Source organism: Podarcis gaigeae (assembly GCF_964106915.1).
Source record: "Podarcis gaigeae genome assembly, chromosome: 10".
Taxonomy (NCBI): Eukaryota; Metazoa; Chordata; class Lepidosauria; order Squamata; family Lacertidae; genus Podarcis; species Podarcis gaigeae.
In genome coordinates this window covers 21,746,776-21,768,664 of record NC_139686.1, presented here as the reverse complement: position 1 = coordinate 21,768,664, position 21,889 = coordinate 21,746,776, and the positions used below count along the sequence as shown (strand labels likewise).

The window sequence follows — 21,889 nt, the reverse complement described above, 5'->3', positions numbered from 1 at the left end:
TGACTTTGCCCAATCCTTCAGCATCAAAACACAGTGGATGTAGAGAAGGCAGAAAATCAAAAAGATGGTGACTGGAAGAGCTCTTCCACCCTTTCCTTGCCAGTCAGCTGCCCTTCTCTTCCACAATAGGCTTTACACCACTTCTGCCAGTTGACTCTTGCCAGCCCATTGCTACCATGGTTGATTATGGCCATTTCCTTCCTTTCCTTCTATGGATGGGCTAGTAGATTGAGTTGTCCCATTTATCCACACAACATCCCTGTTAGGCTAGGCCAAGAATAACTGGCCAAAGGCCAGCCAGTGAACTTCTGAACCTGGGTCACCTCAGTTGTGATCATGAATTCTGTCCTGCAGGCTACACTCCTCTGGTTTGTTGACTGTCAATCTTTGGAAGGGGGGGGGGGCTGTCTGTAATCTTCACTTTGCACCTCATGGCCCACACACCCTGGGGGCACAATGAAAAAATAAAGCTAAATGGAAGGCAGGAGGCAAAGCTGTGAAATGGCTGAGCCCTCATTGGCCAGGAAAGTTCAAATGTGTGTGTGAGCGCACACACATATACACACACACTGCTTTGAAGAAGGCAGTTCTTTGAATTGCACCCCCTAAGTGTGTCAGGCAAAGATCACCATTTCTTTCAGCATCAGAGTTCCTGTTTTATGCTCTCACCTTTTTCTCCTCCCCCCGCCCACTTCTTTGAGCTATGCATGTACTTGCTTCACCAAAACCGTTGTGAATTTTAGTAAGATGCACTGCTGGGGCCTCTTAGTGTATCATCGACTCCCCACCCCCCCTCTCCCTCTTTAACTTCTTAAATGGCTTTTTCTCACTTAGCCTACCCCTTCCATTTTCAGTAGATAGCTGCCAAAATGAATTGTTTTCAGTAAACTGAAGAATGTCATTTCTCTGCAGATGAGCAAGGCTTTTGACTTTGATTTATTCCCCTAGCACCACATTTTATATCCAAATGAAGCGTTCAAGTTTGAAAGTAGTTTTATCCTGAGTTGTAAAGTAGCCATGACCCGGCACATGAGCTGCTCATCTCAGTTTCTTGTTATTCCTTTGGTCCTTCCCCTCTCCTGCCACCTGATCCTTTCTAACCTGGAGATGCTCAACCTGGAATCTCCTGCGTTCAAAGTGCATGCTGCAGCAGTGAGCTAGGCCTCTGAATACCAGTTCCTGGGAATCGCAGGTGCGGAGAGAGTTCTTGTGCTCAAGTCCTGTTTTAAAAGGCTTCCCACAGGCATCTGGTTGGCCACTGTGAGAACAGGATGCTGCCCTAGATGTGCTATTGGCCTGGTCTTATGTTCCTATTCAGCACAGTGCACATAGGAAGCTGACTTAAGCTGAATCAGAGCTGTGTAGACTGGGTCTAGCCCAGTACTGTTGACACCAGCTCTCCAGGGTTTCCCAGCCCTGCTTACAGGGTCTCCACTTTGGGGCTGGCCTGGAAAACTGGGAATGATTTGCGGTCTCCTCTGATCATCCTGCCATACCACCACCACAGTCCTCTTGGGAAAGGGCAGAGTCTCACCTCTGACTTTGCCCTGAGCTTTGGAGGCAAAGTCAGAAGAGATCCTGTCTCTTTCCCCAAGAGTCAGGCCTGGCTGAGAGGGGGAATTGGCGTCGGGTGATGCTAGATGACGGATGGGATACTTGCCAGAGGGCAGAAAGAGCGATCCCCGCGGCGAACACGGCAAGCGTATTTGTGGAGCCTTTTCTCCTCTGCTTTCAATTACATGGTGGCAGCTTCCCATCTCCAAGGGGTTTCTGCAACTCAAGCATATCACAGTGTGCAACAGAGCCCTAATTCTGGCTTCTATATAAAGAGAAAAGCTGCTTCAGAGGAATGCTGAGCAGAGACGTGTCAGGGTCTCTTGTCCCCCTTCTCCAGCCAGCATTTTGCCACTCCTAACAACTCCTAACAAAGTACATAAAGGTAAAGGTAAAGGGACCCCTGACTATTGGGTCCAGTCGTGGCCGACTCTGGGGTTGCAGCGCTCATCTCGCTTTATTGGCCGAGGGAGCCGGTGTACAGCTTCCGGGTCATGTGGCCAGTATGATTAAGCCGCTTCTGGCAAACCAGAGCAGCACACGGAAATGCCATTTACCTTCCCGCCGGAGTGGTACCTATTTATCTACTTGCACTTTGATGTGCTTTCGAACTGCTAGGTTGGCAGGAGCAGGGACTGAGCAACAGGAGCTCACCCCATCGTGGGGATTCGAACCGCTGACCTTCTGATTGGCAAGTCCTAGGCTCTGTGGTTTAACCCACAGCGCCACCCACGTCCCTAACAAAGTACATAAGATCAGGCCAATGACCCATCAAGTCCAGCATCCTGTTCTCACAGTAGCCAATGAGATGCCTGTGGGAAACCCATAAGCAGGACCTGAGTACAGGGGCACTCTTACCTCCTGCAGTTTCCAGCAACATCCTGCCCACATGGGCTTCAAAACAGAGAGAGGGATGCCTGCATAAGAAAGGTAGGTGTGTGTAAGCAGAAGTGATTTGGTTCTGTGAAATGGCAGCTAGGGAATGGATTCAGCACTGCATTCCCTCACTACTTTTCTGCTCAAAGTATGCTCTCGTTTCATTCAGAAAAGGCACCTAAACTTTACAAAATAGGAGGCTTCAGGTGAGCAGATTTTTTTTTAGGGCAGGGGTTATTAATAATATTAAGAAAGAGTTCTGGTCCACATAGATCTCTGGTGGGAGCATTGGGAGTCCTAATTTAAGCCTGAACATCTAGAGTCCTTGAATTCATTCAGACCCTAATTAGAGAGGTGCTTAGTTGTTGTTGTTGGGTTTTTTTAAGGCAAATTTACATTTGGCTATAAAGGCACATCTGGGCATGTATTTTGTAACTTGAGCATGTAAAGAAAGATTGGACTGAAGTGTGTAGAAGAGGGTTGGGGAATGTGTGCAGTTGGACGCCCAATTCCCATCAGCCCCAAGCAACATGGCCAATTGTTAGGGATAATTCAGTGACTTCTACACCACATCCATGGTGTAGAATATAATTCATTCAGCTTGAAAACATGTATGCTTGTTTTCCTTGTGAGCGAAACTATAGGGCCCCAGGCTGCCAGATAAAGTGTGCAGTTGTTGTTTTTTTAACTTTTTAAAGTGGTTTGTTGCAGCAGGTCAACAGAGAGCTTTAGCCCACTTGTAATTGCTCAAACCCAAATTGCTGGCACATGCTTAAATCCCTCTCACAGAAGAGTGACAGTCTGGAGACACCCAGAGACAGTTGAGGACAGGGGGTGAGGACCTATGGCCCTCCATATGCTGCTGACCTACAACTCCCATGAGCCCCAGTCAATGTAGCCAGTGGTTGAGGATGATGGGAGTTGTAGTTAAGCAACATCTGGAGGGCTATAGGTTCTCCACACCTGCTCTGGTTCAACAAATCTTCTTTAAAAAAGAATCTGACTTTTGCAGGTAGGAAAGTGATGGGGAAATCCCCTGAAAAGTGTGAATGATTAACGGGGAGGTTTCATGATTAACGGGTTTTCAAAGGCATCAGGTTGGCCTCTGTGGGAAGAGGATGCAGACTCCTCCTGCGTTCTTACAAACACCCTGCGACCAGATCAGGATGGATCTTCCTTCTCTTGCAACCTAATCCCAAACTAATTGGGATGCATGCTCAAGAAAGGCCAGACATAGTTTAACCTCCATGTAACCTTTGTGCAAGGTAGTAGGAATGAATGCTCAATGAACAGGTTGTCTGGAGGAGCCCTCTGCTGTGTACAGGTTCAACCGATCTAGCGCCCCAGAAGAAGAAACAGTCCTCTATGTGTTCTGGGCATGTGCCTCTTCATTGGCAGGCCCAACAAATGTTGAAGCGTTGTATAAATATGACAGAACGTAAGGACAAAGAATACGAGTGGTGCATGAAATGCAGAATCCCAGACCAACACATGTTGATTTCTGCCGCTCTCCATCTTTCAGAACACTCCTGCAGCAACTGCAGAGGCTCCAAGCCATGGTGGCTGGCAAAGTGTCTCGCTCATGCAAAGCTGCCGGCACGCAAACGGGGACCTGCCTCATGGTGAGTCCTGCCTATTCCTTTTCTCCTGAGGTCCCTCCCTGGGCCATCGATGGGTCACATTGTTTATCTGGAACTACATCATGGTGGGGCGCAGGGGCAGGGAACTGTTTTTAGCTCAGGGGCCACATGCCAGCGGTGGGCTATGCCAAAGAGGGAAGCACGTAGAGCAACAAATGCAATTTTTTAACTTTTGCACAGTGGGCTAGCCCCAAAATAACCATCTCAGATCTCCTGTATGCTTTTATTTCTCCCCAATATGACATGTTCTGCCTAACATAAAAACCCCCTGCACTTCTCATCTCAAGCTAAAAAGTGCATCTTCCTGATGTGCTAGCTTTCTTTGGCCAGTGAGCATTCAACCATGCAATTCCCTCGGCAGCATTGCAAAGTCATATTGTCCCCAGAGAGCTGTGTCGTTTGCTTCTAGGCTGGCTTTATTTGGCAGGCGAAAACTGAAATGTGCTTGTCTCTCCCCCCATCCTTGCTCTATGAATCCAACAGGGGCAATTTGGTCTTGTTTTTGTTTTTGAAGCAGCTGTCCCTGCATCTACCAGTCAAGCCCCCACTTTGAGCTCCTGTTAATTCTCCCCTTCCTGCCTGAGCTTCCCCTCTTCCAACATGTCCTGTCAGGCTGCTTTTTAAACTCACGGTTGTGTGTGCCTGTTGAGTCGCGAGGAGCCTGGGAAGTGCCCACTGCGATGTTATGAAACAACATTGAAATTCATGTCACAGCCTAGTCTAGCCAAGATGGATTTCCTACCTTTTTGAGTTTTGCGAGTAAGTAGCTCGGCTGAGCGGAATGGCTGCAGAGCTTCCAGCATTGCCATACTAATGTGGAGCGTCTCTCCTTCTGTGGAGCTGAATCTGGATTGCATCTGCGCTCCTAGTTTCAAGCATCCTGTCTCATGATTAATGCAGCCTGGGGAAGGAAATCACCTCTGAGCCACACATCATTTTCTTGGTTTTGATATTGCTCTGTATTTGATGTTCGAGCTGTAAGACTTTATTTCTGTTCGTTGGCTCAAGTATAACTGAGTCTCTGTGTCTTTCCTTCCTCTCCCCCCACCCCCCTGCCAGGTGGTAGTTTTATGCTTCGCAATCATTTTTGGCAGCTTTTCCCAAAGTTATGGTCCCACGTCCTCCATCACAAAGGCAGTGCTACCATCCCAGCATTCCATGCCAGAGTCATATACAGCCTCTATAGGTGAGTGAGCATCTCTCTTGTGGTTCTGCGGTTATTCAGTTTCCAAAAGGAGAGGGAGCTACGATTTGCCTCTGCCCTAAGGAGCTAGATCTGACATAAGGGGATTTGCATTGCATTTTGTGTCCAAAATGGTTTCTGTTCTTCATCCCTTCTCCCTCCTACCTGTTTCTGTACAGTGAGGTCAAGGAGTCTTCTGACTTATGAGGGGCCTCCTCACCTGCTGGAGGAACAGCACTTCTCAGATCGCAGCAACAGCTGGGACAGGCACCTGGAGGCCTCCAAGCACTCAGCTCTGCCTTCGGAATCCGTGTCCAGGTCACCGCACGACCAAGTCACAGAGATCATGATAGCCAATGAAACGAGGCTAGAGAAATCATTGCTGGTGGAGTTCCAGCAGCACAGGTGAGTGGAGGGCATGGGCTGCTTGAACACAGAACAGTGGTGGGAGGAACCAGCTAGGGAACTTCCACAGGAAGAAGTCTGAGAGCCAATGAGCGGTCAGGGGGAGGAGACTGGGAAGAGGAGGTGTCGGAAGCTGAAGAGGTAGCAGAGTTTAATGAGCTGGAAGAGTTTCTGGCAGAGAATAAGAGGCAGGAGAGGAGGAAGGCCAAGAAGCAGAAACAAATCAGGCTGGTGCAGAGTCATGGATGTCTCTCCCTCCTGCTGCCACAAGCTGCCCTCCACCCGCCATCTCCCAGAACCAGAAGAGGGCTGAAATGGGCAGAGCAGCGTCAGGCTTCATGCAGGCGCAGTCTCTGATTCCTTGGGGAAAGCCCTGGAGAGGAGGGGATTTAGACGGCTGTGAGGAAGGGGGGACTTTCAGTCTCAGCAACTGATTTTCATGGAGGAAGACCACCAGGAATGAGCTGCTGTGCTCATTAGGCCTGATCCTCAGCCAAGTCTGTGGAAATTGTGTTTTTGCTAATAAGGAGTAAACTCCAACATTGAATGGTGTGATTACTGCTCCTATGACAGTGGATGAGGGTGTGGGGAGGACAGGACCCACATCTCCCAAAGCCCCCCTTTTAACCTTTTACTGTTCTGGATGAAGCTCTCAAAAGCTTATTGCAGAATTTGCCTCATACCAAGTCAGACCATTTAACTTAGTATTCCCTATGCTGACTGGCAGAAACACTCCTGAATTTCAGACATGAAGTCCTTCCCGGAGGTGCCAGGGATTGAACCTGGGACCTTCTGCATGCAAAGCAGATGTTCTACGACTGAGCCACAGCCCTTGCCCAGGTGATGCCTGCTGAATGGGCTTTAGTTAATCAGAGGGTGGATTTCATCTGAACACGAGAAGAAACTTCTTAAGGGTAAACACTGTTCAGCAATGGAAAGGCATTCTGGGGTCCCCTTGCAGAGGCTGGACAGTCATCTGTTGGGAATGTCCTGGCTGTGGCTTTCTTGTACTGAGTAGGAGCTGGGCTGGATTGGGGTAGCCAACATAGAGCTCTCTCCAGATGTTGTTGGACTCCAGCTCCCATCAGCCCCCACAGGAATGGGTAATGTCCAGGGACGGTGGCAGCTGTGGTCCAGCAACTTTTGGAGAACATAGGGTGGCTACCTCCATTTTCAATGATATATTCACAATTGCAGGCATTGCTTAGGAGAAGATGGGCTGTTTCCTTTTCTCTTGTGCAGGTGGGAATAGTAGAGATGGCATTGGTATTAAAAATAATGCATTAAAAATAGTTGTGCGCAAGTAAATGACTAAGCGTTGCAGCCCCAAATTGTGCAGCATTCTTTGCATTTAGAAGATCCCAGGTGCCAGATCTTGGCATCTCCAGTTCAAAATGGTTCCAGGGAGCGAGGCTGGCAGGAAGGCCGCCACAGATCTTTTTGCTGTGCAGCAGAGCACATGCTTGCATTGTGTAAATTGCCACGGCTGCTGATAAGAGCAATGGAAAAAGTAGCCTGCACTGCGATTTTGGTTGCCGTTTTGTAGTACAGTGGTACCGCTGGTTGCAAACGGGATCCATTTTGGAGGCCCGTTCCCAACATGAAAAGAGAGCAACCTGCAGTGGCACATCTGTGTATGCGCGGATTGCGATTCGCTGCTTCTGCACATGCGCACAACATCATTTTGCGCTTCTGCGCATTTGCGAGCAGCGAAACCCAGAAGTAACCCTTTCCGGTATTTCCGGGTCACTGCGGGACGTAACCTGAAAGAACGTACCATGAAGCAAACGTAACATGTGGTATGACTGTACTGCCACTTCTTTTCCTACCTTTGTTTACAGAGTCAACTCAGAGCTGGATGCAAACGAAACTCTGAAGATTGTCGAAATTGACAGAAGAGTTAATGCTACATCTTGAGATGAAAATAAAAAAAAGGGATTCCCTCCCACCCTTTCTCTTTCTTCCAACCAAAGGTCTGAGGAACTTGTCTCTGTCAGTAAATCCAGAGGCCACGAGGAAAGTGCCCGGCTGATTTTCTGTACTGGATTGGGAAGAAGTGGCTTTTGTCTCTGTAGTCCATGTTCTTTTCTCCCCTCCCCCCCCCAGCCTCCGACTCACACTACTCAGTTTGCCTTTCTGCTTCTACAACCAAGGGGAAGAATGGAAGGAGAGCTTGTTGGAAGATGATGGGAGTAGGCATGCCTCTGAGTGGAGATGCAGAAGGGATAACTTAAGCAGTCCTCACCATCACCGCAAAAATGACTAGATGCCTTCTTTTGGGTCTCTTAAAGGGTAACAAAATGTGCAAAAGTGGTTTAATGACTTATAGAAGGTTTTCTGAAATCATCCAAGATCCGCCTCCCCTGATTAGGTGACTCTTAACACCATCATTTTATTCCTTTATGAGAGCCAGTGTGGTGTAGTGGTTAAGAGCAGTAGTCTCGTAATCTGGTGAACCGGGTTCGCTTCCCCGCTCCTCCACATGCAGCTGCTGGGTGACCTTGGGCTAGTCCCACTTCTCTGAAGTCTCTCAGCCCCACTCACCTCACAGAATGTTTGTTGTGGGGGAGGAAGGGAAAGGAGATTGTTAGCCGCTTTGAGACTCCTTCGGGTAGTGATAAAGCGGGATATCAAATCCAAACTCTTCAAACCCTTTTTACAAGGAAATGTCACCATGGGGTGGCAAACATGTCTCTTACGCTTCCCTGATAATTTGTCCTGGACCATTTCTGCTTCCCCCGCCCCCGTTGTGCAATAGAAATGCAAGCACAAGGGAGGCACTTCCTTTTGATTTCTTTACCTTGGTGGTGAAAATGGGCAGGAATTGATAGGTTAACAGAGGTCTGGCAAAATTTTATGATGCTTGTTCTCGAAAACTTCCAATTGTGTTCGTCACTGAGAACTAAGCTATATGTGAGGAATGGGAACTTTTCTCCCAATGCAAGCTCTAAGTGGGGGATCCCTCATGGAACATTGGTGCATGTGCTAGGTTGAGTCTTCTACCCTAACCAGTTGCAGTTCTATATTCTCTTATCTAGGAGCGAGCTTCATTAAACTCAGTGGAACTTACTTGTGTGTAGACATCTATAGGATCGCACTGTCTCAAATCTTGTAGCCAGCATTGCCTTAAATCTTTTTCCTCCCTCCATGAGGACTACAAACTTGTCCCTTCCTATAAAATGAGGGCAAAATTGATAGGAATCGGTCAGATCCACATGTTTCCATGTCTTGTAGTCTGGTCATGCAATAACTCATTTTCTTGATGTTACCTTATTAACCAAAGACACCCATGTTCAGTAGCAAAAGCTACATTGCCTTCATTTCCCCTTACAGCATTTTCCATTCCCATCTATGGGCGTGTACCAATTGTATGCTGGAAATACAAAGCAGTGACTGATTCCTTTGCTGCATCTGTCTTCATGAAGAAAACAGACAAAATTCGGTTAGTCTCTTTCTTGTCTGGTCTGCATGAGAAAATGGAGCCAGCCTGAACCAAATCTGCTTGGAGAAACCAATTTGTACCAGTTTCTCATACAGGCGAGAGTCCCCAGGCGACTCAGATTCCTCTGCCATCCCTGCCCCTCCTCTTGTAAATAGTATTTATTAGTTGCCCCATGATATCAGCTGGCAGCCGGAATGACAAGCAAAGGACGTGAAATCCCTCAAATGCTCTGGGTGACTTTTGAAAAAAAAAAATCTATAACTTGTTTTAGGCCCCTGACATTCAACGTAAAAATTGATGCAATGCATTGCCCTAACCCACTACCCTGGCCTCTTTGCTCCCTATTGCATTTTCTGTTCCATTGTGCATGCACTCACTTAAAGCAGACGTTGTGATGAAAATCAGCAAAGGTTTAAATCTCATGTTCTACTTGTTCCCCGCTACGGCAAGCTAAAATGACCGCAACGTCCTCTCCTGAGTGCCAGGGGCCGATTCTGTCTCCGGAAAATTCAGCAAACATCTGCCACCCACTTGTGATGAGGATTGTTGGCTACATTTGTGTGTCACTTTCCATACCAGTCACCATCTTAAATTAATATTGGAAGCGGTTGCATAGATGGATATCTTAACAGTGCAAAAGGTGTGCAGAACCTTTGGCTGCCAGATTTTGCGGAACTACAACTCTGCTTCCTTGGCCATTGGCCATGCTTGCTGGAGCTGATGGAAGCAACAGCCCTACACCTGCTGTAGAACAATGGTTCCCCCACCCGCCAAGGGCCTCTGCTAAAATTTTAGCTGCCTGTTTGGGTAATTAAAAACAGTGCCCTTGGCTGCTATCCTGCAGGGTTTCTCAAGAACAGCTATACATGCAAAGCAGTGGTTATTTCACGCTGTGTATTGAACTCCATCACATCATCTGTCATTGATCCCACATACTTGTAGCAATTATACTTTCTTTTTTTTTTAAAGAAAGCTGATGGGTGGGCTTATAAAAGAAAGGGGCATTATTGTAAACTCTATATTTATGGAAGTCACGCTTCGGTCAGTGACGCTTCTTAATATTGCATAATCATTGACTAGCATGTAGATGGTGTCTTTTATTTGTGCATATGCTTCGATTCTGCGCTAGCGTTCCCTTTATATCTGCTATTTTTACCGTGCAATTTAATGTTGAAGCAAATGCTTCCGAGCCAGATTTCAGCTGATGCAAATTGTTGGTTTTCCATTTTACTCCAAGCTGAAGATGTGCTCCCTACCCCCTTCTTTATTATTCTTCAGCTATTCTTAGCAACATCGTCCAATTCTTGATGATAAATCTGGGTTAAATGTCAAATTTTAAAATGCCTAAGTTCCCCTTTTAGGAATTATTCCATCCGTGGGGTTTTCTTTTCTTTTCTTTTGTTTGAACCTTCAATTTTGAGGAGTGCATGCTGTCTAGACGCTGTTTGGCTGTCAGTCAAGTGAGTGAGTAACATTAATTTCCCACATCAGGAAGGATATCCACGAAGAACTTGGGATCTCTCATGTCACAAGTCCATTGTGCAAACTCCCACCACTCCACACAAAGCATAAGACTCTGTATATTTAGCATCCTTTTCCCCACTCGGTGACAAAAATAATTCTCCTCTAATTGCTAATTGGAAAGAGGCCATTTTCCCCCTTGTATTTTTGAAGGTGAAACAGTAGGCCACTGCTATAGTGACTAAAGGGGGGGGGATTGTTTTTTAAAAGTTACAAAACATAGGAAGCTGCCTTATATGGAGTCAGACAATTGGTCCAATTAGCTCAGTATTGCCTTCACTGACAGGCAATGACTCTCCAGGATTTTGGGCAGGAGATAGTCCCAATTCTACCTCGAGATGCCAAGGATAGAACCTCAGACCTTCTGCTTGCAGACCAGATGCTGTACCACTGAGATGCAGCCCTTCCCTAAGTTCATATTTACTTACTAGTGGAGTTCTTCTGGATGTCTTTGCAAGCAGGAGTTCAAAGCCAGGGCTTCCGGATCCAAATCTGATTTCTTGCGAAATGAAAAAAAAGAAAAGAAAAATCCATCAGAAACAAGGTCCTGTGAAATTTGTGTTGAACGTCTTTTAAAATAAATGTAACTTAAATTAAAAACCAGCTATTTATCTTAAATTATTTCAACATGTTGACAATTTTCACCATCTACTTAGGTTTCTTCTTTCCTAATAGTCCTCAAGACAACAATACAGTAATGTTATGCCACCATAGTAGTTAGTAGTTAACTAAGCCTTACTCAGAGTAGACACATTGAAATGAATGGACTTAACTTAGTCATGTTCATTATTTTCAACAGGCCTATTCTGAGTAAAACTTAGTTGACTACCACCTTAACTAATGTTTTTTGGTATGTAGAGAGGAAAACTAAACAGTGAGGTCAAAGGGGAATAAAATGAAAGTGCAGACCGTAATAATTCAGTTAAGGCTTAAGTGCCTATAGAATTAGCACAGTGATCGTGCACAACAGCAGCACAATCACCCTTCCATTGCTAATTATTCCACCTGATGGAACACCAGCACTCTAGTTCTATATCGAAAAGTAACAAAATAATCTATTTAGGAACGTAAGTCACAATTTACATCCTGGAATCACATAACTTATACAAGTGTACAATTCGTTCCCTTTGATATTTTTCTATGCAAAATTTACAGATTCTACTTGTATGTTTTAGTTGCTGTTTTGGCAAAATGGGAATCTCTGATGCAGAGCTTTGCGGCTGGCTAGAAATATTCAAATGACCACACTAGAATTCACAGGTTTAGATGTTCAAGTACAGTTTGCCACACAAGCACCCAGTCTTCTCTCTTGAGAATAGTTCATTTTTTTCCCCCCCAATATTTTTATTGATTTTCACAAACATAAAAAACAAAAATAACAAAACATACAAACACACATAACACGACTTCCCCAAACCTCCCCTTCACTGGACCCTTATTTTTAAGACAACAATTTTTAGCAATCCTTCGTTCAAATTCATAACTAATTTTCTTTAAAAAATTTTTTTTTTGAATTTAAACTTTAACAGCTATAGTTCTCTATCTCATACCCCTTGACATCTTAGCATTCCAAAATTTTGCAACAGTTCTTAAGATAAACTTTAAATTTTCCCCAGTCCTCTTCCACCGTCTCTCTCCTCTGGTCACGGATTCTGCCGGTCATCTCAGCCAGTCCCATAAATTCAGTCACCTTGGTCTGCCATTCTTCCAGAGTAGGTAATTCTTGAGTCTTCCAATACTTTGCTAGTAGGATTCTTGCTGCCGTGGTTGCGTACATGAAGAATGTTCTGTCTTCCTTTGGTACCATTTGGCCGACCATGCCCAAGAGAAAAGCCTCCGGTTTCTTAACAAATGTCCACTTAAGGATTTTCTTAATTTCATTATAGATCATTTCCCAGTAGGCCTTAATCTTTGGGCAGGTCCACCAAAGATGATAGAAGGTTCCTTCACATTCATTACATTTCCAACAATTATTATTGGGCAGATGGTATATCTTTGCTAGCTTGACTGGGGTCATGTACCACCTATATATCATTTTCATTATATTCTCTTTTAAGGCACTACATGCCGTGAATTTAATGCCTGTGGTCCATAACCGTTCCCAGTCTGCAAACATAATATCATGACCAATATCTTGTGCCCATTTAATCATTGCTGATTTTACTGTTTCATCTTGCGTGTTCCATTTCAGCAGCAAATTATACATTCTAGACAAATTTTTAGTATTGGGCTCCAGTAATTCCGTTTCTAACTTTGACCTCTCTTTCTGAAATCCTAATTTCCTGTCCTGCTTAAACATCTCGTTAATCTGATGGTAGTGTAGCCAATCTCGGACTTTAGGTTTTAGTTTCTCCAAGCTCTGTAATTTGAGATTTTCACCATCATGTTCTAAAATTTCACAATATTTTGGCCAATCTGAGTCCATATTAAGTTTTTTTACCGCCTTGGCTTCCAGGGGTGACAACCACCTGGGGGTTTTATTCTCCAACAAATCTTTGTAACGGTTCCATACATTAAACAATGCTTTCCTGACAATGTGGTTTTTAAAGCCTCTATGCACCTTTACCTTGTCATACCATAAATATGCATGCCAGCCGAAATTGTTATCATGTCCTTCTAGATCTAAGATGTCTGTGTTCTCAAGAAGTAGCCATTGTTTCAACCAGCAAAAAGCTGCTGCTTCATAGTAAAGTCTTAAGTCCGGCAGGGCAAAGCCCCCTCTATCCTTTGCATCAGTTAAGATCTTAAATTTTATTCTGGGCTTTTTGCCCTGCCAGACAAAATTAGATATATCTTTCTGCCACTTCTTGAAACAGTCCATCTTGTCCAAAATTTGCAGTGTCTGAAACAAAAACAACAGTCTCGGCAATACATTCATTTTAATAGCAGCAATTCGGCCTAACAAGGAGAGTCTCAACCTAGACCATATGTCAAGATCTTTCTTCACCTCCAACCAACATTTCTCATAATTATCCTTAAATAAATTCACATTTTTAGATGTTAAGTTCACCCCCAGGTATTTCACTTTTTTTGTTATTTCCAAACCAGTTTCCCTTTGAAAGCTATCTTTTCCCTCCATCGTTAGATTTTTTCCCAGCACCTTTGTCTTTTGTTTATTTAATTTAAAACCTGCCACTTGACCAAATATTTCGATAAGTTCTAAGGCTCTTTTTGTACTGGCTTCTGGTTGTTGCAGAGTCAAAACTAAGTCATCTGCAAATGCTCTTAACTTGTAATGTTTAGCTCCGAGTCGTATTCCTTCTACCAGCTGGTCCCTTCTAATCATGTTCAACAATACCTCCAGGACTGATATAAACAATAGAGGGGATAATGGGCATCCCTGTCGTGTCCCTTTTTCTATTGGGATCTCATCCATAACCATACCGTTCACAATTAATTTAGCTCTTTGTTCAGAATATATTGCACCTATACCGTTTTCAAAGTTTTGGCCTACCCCCATCCCATGGAGATTCCTCTTCAAAAAGCTCCAACAAATATTGTCGAAGGCTTTCTCCGCATCCACAAAAATCAGAACTGCTTTCCTATTTATGTCAGTCTCCAAAAGTTCCAAGATATCTATAATGTTCCTCACGTTATCTGACATATATCTCCCTGGGAGAAAGCCCGTTTGGTCCTTATGAATCTCCTCTGATAACACTTTCTTAAATCTTTTTGCTAAAATGTCTGCAAAGATTTTATAATCCACGTTTAGAAGTGATATAGGGCGGTAGTTCTTAACTTGGTGTTTCTCAGTTTCTGTCTTCGGTATAAGTGAGATGAATGCTTCTTTCCACGATTCGGGAGCCTTTTTCCCTTCTAAGATTTGGTTGCATACTTCTTTCAATGGTTGTATTAACCATTCCTTCAGTGCTTTATAATATCTGGCAGTCAGTCCATCTGGTCCTGGTGATTTTCCCATTTGCATATTTTGGATGGCACCCTCTATTTCTTGATCGGTAATTTTCTCATTTAAAATCCTCTTGTTCTTTTCCGAGATCTTTGACAATCCATACTTTTTAATAAAATCTTCTATCTCTTGTTCATTCTTTGGCCCTTGAGCGTATAACTTCTTGAAAAAGCTTTGAAAGCAATTACTGATCTCGTTTGGTTTATAAATAGATTTACCATCTACTTCGAGAGATGTCACAGTGTTCAACTTTTGTCTCTTTTTCAATTGCCATGATAGCAGTTTCCCACATTTGTCTGCTGATTCAAAAGTTTTTTGCCTCATTTGTTTTATTTTCCATTCTATCTCCTCGTTCATCAGTTCCATATATTGGGTCTGATAGTATTTTATTTCCCTTAAAATCTCCTGAGACTTAGGTTTAGATCTCAGTTTCTTCTCTCCTTCTTTCATTTGTTTCCAAATTTTTTCCTTCTTCTCATTCTGTTGTTTCCTCTTTATAGAATTTTGCTGAATCAGGAAGCCACGCATCACGGCCTTGCTTGCGTCCCATATTGTTCTTCTTTCCACATCTGATCTTAAATTTATCTCGAAGTAGTCTTTCAGTGTCTTTTGGGCCTTTTTATAGATTGTTTCATCTTTAAACAGGGTGTCATTCATTCTCCATCTGAAGGTTCCAGCTGTTGTCAGTTTCATTTCCATCTTTACTGCGTTATGGTCGGAGCAGGTTTTTGGGCAGATTTCTACTTTTTTAACCCTTGGTGCCAGATTGCTAGAGATCCATATTTGGTCAATCCTGGTCCATGTCATTTTTGCTTCAGAGAAGAAGGTCCCCTCTCTTTCCAGAGGGTTCCTTGTTCTCCAAATATCAATCAAGTCCATGGTATCAGTCAGTTCGAAAAAAGTCTTTGGGAGTCTCCCATCCTTAGAAATTGTTTGCCTTTGCGCTTTATCCATGTTTGTGGAGACGACTCCATTCATATCGCCCATCAATATTATTTTAGAGTCCATAAAGTCCATTAAAGTCTCATGCAACTTCTTAAAGAACTCGGCCTTCCCCTCATTAGGTGCATAAACTCCTACAATCAAAATTTTTTCTCCTTGAGTTTGGATTTCCACTGCCAGAAATCTTCCTTGTTCATCCTTGAAGATCAATTTTGGTTCGAATTTTTCTTTAACGTAAATCACAACCCCTCTTTTCTTAACTTTGTCTGAAGAAATAAATTCCAGTCCTAATCTTTTATTTGTCAAAAGTTTTCTGTTTGTCCTGGCAATATGGGTTTCTTGCAAACATATTATGTCTAAGTGTTCTTTCTTTAATATGTGAAACACCTGTCCCCTTTTTCGGGGATGGTTCAAACCATTGCAGTTCCAACTCAGAAGTTGCAGAGACATTTTTGTTACTGGGCTGCTTTTCCACCGACTGCTCCAAGTTCTTGTTCCTCCTCAGTAGGTACTGAAACTAGTCCAAATGATAGATTTGCTATGTCCGGTATTTCCCTCCCGCTCACGGTTCCTTTCTCCAAGTCCTCAAAGTTTCTCTCCAAAAAGTATTCTTTATCTTGAATTGTTTTAATCTTGATTTTCTTCCCTTTGAAGTTGAAGGACAGCCCTTGTGGAAACTCCCACCTAAATGGGATGTTGTTTTGTTTCAGCAAATCCACTAGAGTCTTAAATTGGGTCCTCACCTCTAAAAAGTGCTTAGGAATATCCTTGAAGATCTGTATTTGGGAATTCTTAACAATCAAGGCCTTCTGGAAATGCAGGTTCAAAATTTTATCTCTTTCTTCCTTAGATCTCAGGGCGATTAAACAGTCCCTTGGTTTCTTGCCTTGTTTTCTACCAATCCGAAAGGCTGTGGTTATTACAAATTCATCCTCTTCCCCTTCTAGCTCATCAGTCCAAAATTCTTGGAACTTGTCTGTAAGGAATTCTCCCAGGTTGCCCTCTTCCTCCTCTGGTACCAATCTCAATTTCAGATTCTTATTTTTCCTCTCTAATTCCATAAGGGCCAAAGCTGCGTCATGTTCATGAACTTTCTTTGCAATGGGTACAAATTTTCCCTTAGTGTCCTCGGCCGTGCTCCTAGCGCTCTCAGCTATTTTCCTTGTTTCCGTACTTTCCTGAATTAAACGATTTATAGAGTCTGTGTTAGATGATATTGCCGTTGTATTCAGGTCAAGTCTTGTTGTCAACTCTGTCAGTTTCTTAGAGTTCTCTGTAGATTGCTTGGTGAGTACTTCTAAAGATTGATTTATTCTGAGCAGTGCCTGTGTCATAGAATCCATTGATGCTGTTGTTCCTTTTTCCTGTGCAGCTGCTGCTCCTGATATGGAGCCTCTTTTTTGAGTCTGCTTTTGAGTCTGTTTTGTTTTGCTTCTTGTTGTTATTTCATCCAGTGGAGTGCTCATAACTCAAGGTCGTTCACACAGGAAAATTACAAGTGGAAAATCCCACTTCTCTGTCTCTGTCTCAATGCAACTGTCTCTCTTTTAGTCCTCTAGAGGGAGAAGTTGTATCCAAACAATGGTAACAATAGTAACAAAGAAACAGGGAAGCAAGTAGCCAATGCAAAGTTCCACAAATAAAAGTCCAGCCAAAAGCCCTATTTGTTACAGTTTAAAATACTATAAGTTCCATCCACTAAAGTCCCGTTGTTTTGTTTCAAATAAAATTGTACTTTGTATCCACAAACTTTTTTGACTTTTTTGACAGCTCACTTCCAGGCGCTCGTCTCTCCGGCAGCCTGAACAGAGGTTTCAGCAGCGGAGAGTTTCACTTTCTAAGCTCTTTTCCTCTGGCAGATTAAATTTAGCTCGATCTTCTTCCCCCCTTCTCCTGCCTATGGGGGGGGGGGAAGGTCCCCTTCCAATGTCAGGTTTGATGAAATTTTTGAAAGAATAAGTCCCCTTTAAATATAGCTTGTTTTTTCCATTGCTCAGTCAATCGTGCAGTTCCGGGGGGGCTGACTTCCTTAATTTCTGCCTCTCCCGTTTTCAGCCAAATCTTCTTAATTTAGTTTAAACATCCCGTTCACTTTAATTTGCAGATCTTACTCACGGGTGTTGTTGCCAATCGGTTGTTTCAGGAAGGAATCGGCGCTCTCCGTCAATGGCGACGCGGCTTCGCTCCGTAAGCTGGGTTGCGATCCTCAGCACCGCGCTCACACCCGATGCCGCTCCGGAGCCTGTAAAAAGGCTCTTTCGCGATACCGGGGGGCGCAAAGGTGCCCACCGAATCTCCTTGCTCACAGGCTTCAGCGCCTGTGATTTTAGGGGTCCCCCGCTCGCCGTAGCGGGTCAGACCCGAACTCACGGAGCAGTCCTGCTTCAGAGCTCGAAGCAAGGACCGCCATTAAACGCTGGCGCCGACCGGAAGTCACCTCTCTTGAGAATAGTTCAATGTGGTAATATAGGAGAGGTGATCATCTACTCTAGAAATGTGCCTGTGTGGTCCTATAAATGTCATTGGACTCCCATCACCCACCGCCAACATCATCAGAGGTGATTGGATATGCAGTTGAGCATCTTCTGGAGGGGTCGCAGGGTCTACACACAAAATGGTTAGCCTGTAAACAGGAAAACCTATGGGTACCATTCCCCATCTGGTTTTCAAGAAATACCTGAGTTTGAGAATGTAAGCATTGTTCACATTAACTAGTTCTCTGTAGGAAATGCTGAAAACTTTCACAGGACCCTGGGGAGCTAACTTTTAGATGTACCCAGGACCTCTGGGGAACCACTTATCTATGAAGAGAATCCCGTAAGACAGGGCTGGATGTGAGCAACCCAACCACGTGGATAGGAGAGATCCAGCGGGATGATTCACACTGTCTACCTGCCCGCATTCAGATGCAGCTTCTAGCCAAAATAGACAGTTCCATCCTGCAATTGGATATGTCTAAGAGGTATGGCCATTGCAGAAAATGCTGAAGCACATTTTCAGGGCGCACACTTAGTTGATATGGAGTGTTGACCAAAACTGATGGGCTTCAATAAAACCATGAATTTGGTGTGACTCACCTGTATGCTGCTCTGTGATACTAGATTGCAGGAGAAGATCAGAGTATAGGACAGGAAGGTGCCTCATACCAGCTCAGTCTTTTTGTCTCTCTGGCTCAATTTTGTGTTCACCATTCTGGTGCTCTCCTGATGTTTCAGGCAGTTGTGTGTTACTTCTTGGACACAAAGCACAGTCATCCCCCCGCAGTGTCTTGGTTCACCACCCTAAACCACCTTTATCACTGAGGAACCAGTGCTAAGTTTCTGGCAGAACCTCAGTATTCCCAAGAGGGAAGGCACTTTAAAATCCACCCTACTAAGGCAGATGTTGTTAAAAAGAAAAGCTTGTCTCACTGGTCCTTCTTTCAGCCCCCTTCAAGCAGGTGCCCTCCCAATGCTGTTGGATTATCACTCACATCATCCCTATTGGCCAAGCTAAACAGGGCTGTGGCAGTTGCCTCTAGAGGGCACAAGGTTGAGGAAACCAGCCTTAATTCATAACTTTCTTCCCCTTTCTCTGCTTTAATGGCTTCGTCCACCATTGTGTTTCCATTATTTTGTAGGTATCAATATAAGAGAATAAGGAGGCAATATAGGAATTAGCAGGGAAGAGAGCGAATGTGCATCTCTCTCAAGTTTTATTTACACACACCTGAACTTTATGTTGTAGGATTTTGGTACAGAGGTGAGTTTTTGAGCACTCATCTGTGATGTTGTATAGGCAGAGCTGTCTGGTCATAACTGGTGAGGACTATTTCTGGTTCTATAGTAGTCATGCACCACACAGGCATGTTTGTTTTGATTCAATCAAATGATGATATATCTTAATTTTGTAGCATTAGCCGTGATGGGGACGTTCTTCTCCGTTATGTATGTAGAAACATGTGCTACTTATTTGATGCCTAATCCCCAAGAACATTGGTGATCTATCTTCAGCAGTGTATCTCTTGATTTTCAGACTTGTAACATTCAAGCAGCATTTCCACCCTTTATCTTGGGTGTCATTCGTGTTGCCCTGTATTCCAGTTCCAAATGCCTTTTCAGGGCTGTAACTTAGATGGCCTAGCACACAGACTGCTAAACTTTTACATTTCAGTTTTTGTGATGTGCTGAGCAGCAGGCCCTATTCTAAACTGCTAGAGGAGGTTCTGGTGAGAATAGGATTATGGGTGCGATGGGTTTCTCCATGGATTTCTGTTCAAAATTTGGATTCCCAGTGCATTGCACCAGTGCCCAAAAACTGCTGGCAAACTCAGTGGAATCTGGAAGTTTTCAAAGAACCTAGGCACTGTGGCTGGGGGAGAGAAGGAGGCGCAGTCCTTAAGCTAGCCCCAAGCATCTGCCCCATAGGGTGGATTTCTCCTCTGAACTTCAAAGAGTCTGCCTTCATACATCTCTAGATGGAAAACCTGGAGGTGGTTTATTAAAGGAGCATGACCAATCATGGCAGATGATCTTGAACAGGGCTTCCACCAAAGAAGATACCACTTACCTCACATTGCACCATAAATCTAAATACATTCAGCCAGATTTAGTGCGCATGGAAACTCAAATTTACACATGCAGATCTCATCCAAGCAAGGCATTTCTCATTGGCTTAAATACCAGAATGTGTTACGAGACGATATACAGTAGCTTAGATTTATTGCCTAACATAAAAGTTGCAGTTCTGTAAGTTCCATGCATTCGGTTCCACAAAATGCAGTGGGTCAAGGCATATATTCACTGGGTGCAGGATTGCAAACCACTCTATGTAGCCATAGAGGAGCCGCAACTGTTACACTAGGCCATCTAAGTCAGCTTCCTTCTGCCCAAATTTCCAGTACTCGTTCAGCTATGTGAATAGGCAAATATAGTTCTTTTTGCTAGTCTGCATTTAAATGGAATTGTCTTTATGGGAATTTAGCAAAAAGCATGAGAAGAGTTCAGAAAGTTTGGGTAAATTACAATAATATCCTCCCTTTTTTTACTTAAAACTGTTAATGTTCTTTGTTGTGTTGTTTTTACTATGTTAAATGCCTTTTCTTTTTGTATTTATACTTTTTCTACACGCACTGCTCTTTTAGGTGTGTCCACATGTGATCATTCATATTTCAAACAGGTGGGAGGGTGGGTGGGTTGGGTAAGAGTTTTTGTGTGTGTAAAGAACCTTTTATTTAGCAGACAGGTTTTAAACCAAGCAGCAAACTAAGTGCTTTTTTTTAAAAGTAGCTGAGTACAGTGAAAATATGTATTGCTTTATCTGTTTCCTGGCAAATAAATATTTTCCTAAAGAAATGGCATCTCCCATCATCGTGCTGTTTATTTTCCTCCACATGTATTTACAGCAGTCACCTGCTTTAACCCAAACACCATGCTTCAGTGCTTGGAGTACTTCTAGCTTCCTTTTCATGCTGACAGCCTATTGTCCAGTGTTACCTCCAAATGGTAAGAGATCAAAAGCAGTAATGTGTCTCACAGTCATGGATTTGCCTTTTGCTTCATAGAAAACACTGAACTAATCATTGTGTTTTGTTTACAAGATTTGTGGGGTATTGGGAGAGCTTGTAAAGCTGAAAAATGACTGCAGTTCAGCCAATACTCAGTGTTGCATGCATTTATCTCAGGTATATTTGAGGGCCACCTTTGACCAGTGGATATCCGCCTCCTTGCAGATAGATGTCCATCAGGCCTAGGGCAGATCTAACAAAATGCCAATCCATCTGTGTCTAAAATCTTTGCATCAAGTGATGACTCTTTAAAACTGCATGTTTTGTTTTGCACTAAAAGCAGGCAGGGGGTGGGGTGAAAATTAAAGGGGATTAATGCATAAATAAATGCTGCGTGAGAGAGGATTTAGGCCAGCATGGATGCTCTGACCTACCTCTCCCGAATATATATTTATTGACGGGGGGGGGGGGGGCAAGAGAGAAGGCAAATTTAGCAAATAGTGCAGGTTATATGCTAGATTAATAATGTAGTTTTATTTTAAAAAATAAATTTATTGCAGGAAGGATTGTGTTTCTTAGAGCATTGATTTGCTTAAGTTTATTAAAACTTAGAACATGGTTTTTCTTTTTAAAAAAAGAATTCAAGAATATTAAAGCCATCAAAACAAAAATACAAACATTTTGCTATATAAAAACTTGTGCTTTTTCTCTTTTTGTTTGTTTTCTTACCAGTAGCAGAAGCCTAGGTACCTCAAGTACATTTGGAGTACTCCTGGATACATGTTTATTAGCAGTCCAACACAGCTGTGGTTAAGAGTGCCTTTTACCAGCTTTGACTGGTATGCCCGCTGCAGCCATATATAGATCAGGATTTCTTGGCCACTGTTGTCTAGGCATTGGTAACCTCAAGACTGGACTACTGCAATGCCCTCGT

At 43.6% G+C, this 21,889-nt stretch overlaps 1 protein-coding gene and 1 long non-coding RNA gene across 4 annotated transcripts in view; one reads left to right on the top strand and one right to left on the bottom strand.

The window, feature by feature from the left end:
- The window catches only part of CREB3L2 (cAMP responsive element binding protein 3 like 2), a 215,501-nt gene that overhangs the window by 62,140 nt on the left and 131,472 nt on the right, over window positions 1-21,889 (top strand). For 2 of the 3 annotated variants that reach the window (XM_083700540.1, XM_083700539.1), the window contains exons 9-12: window positions 3,953-4,052; window positions 5,130-5,256; window positions 5,433-5,658; window positions 7,500-11,224. In XM_083700540.1, the coding sequence (XP_083556666.1) occupies window positions 3,953-4,052; window positions 5,130-5,256; window positions 5,433-5,658; window positions 7,500-7,575 (529 nt within the window). In that variant the 3' untranslated portion in view covers window positions 7,576-11,224. Of the gene's footprint in view, window positions 1-3,952; window positions 4,053-5,129; window positions 5,257-5,432; window positions 5,659-7,499; window positions 11,225-21,889 lie in introns of those variants that run through there. The other variant, XR_014555610.1, reaches the window with a different exon arrangement.
- Window positions 10,052-20,797, bottom strand: LOC310826301. Its single transcript, XR_014555713.1, has 2 exons — window positions 17,908-20,797; window positions 10,052-11,925 (listed from the first exon to the last, which is right to left on the bottom strand). It is a non-coding gene; the product is annotated as an uncharacterized lncRNA (long non-coding RNA).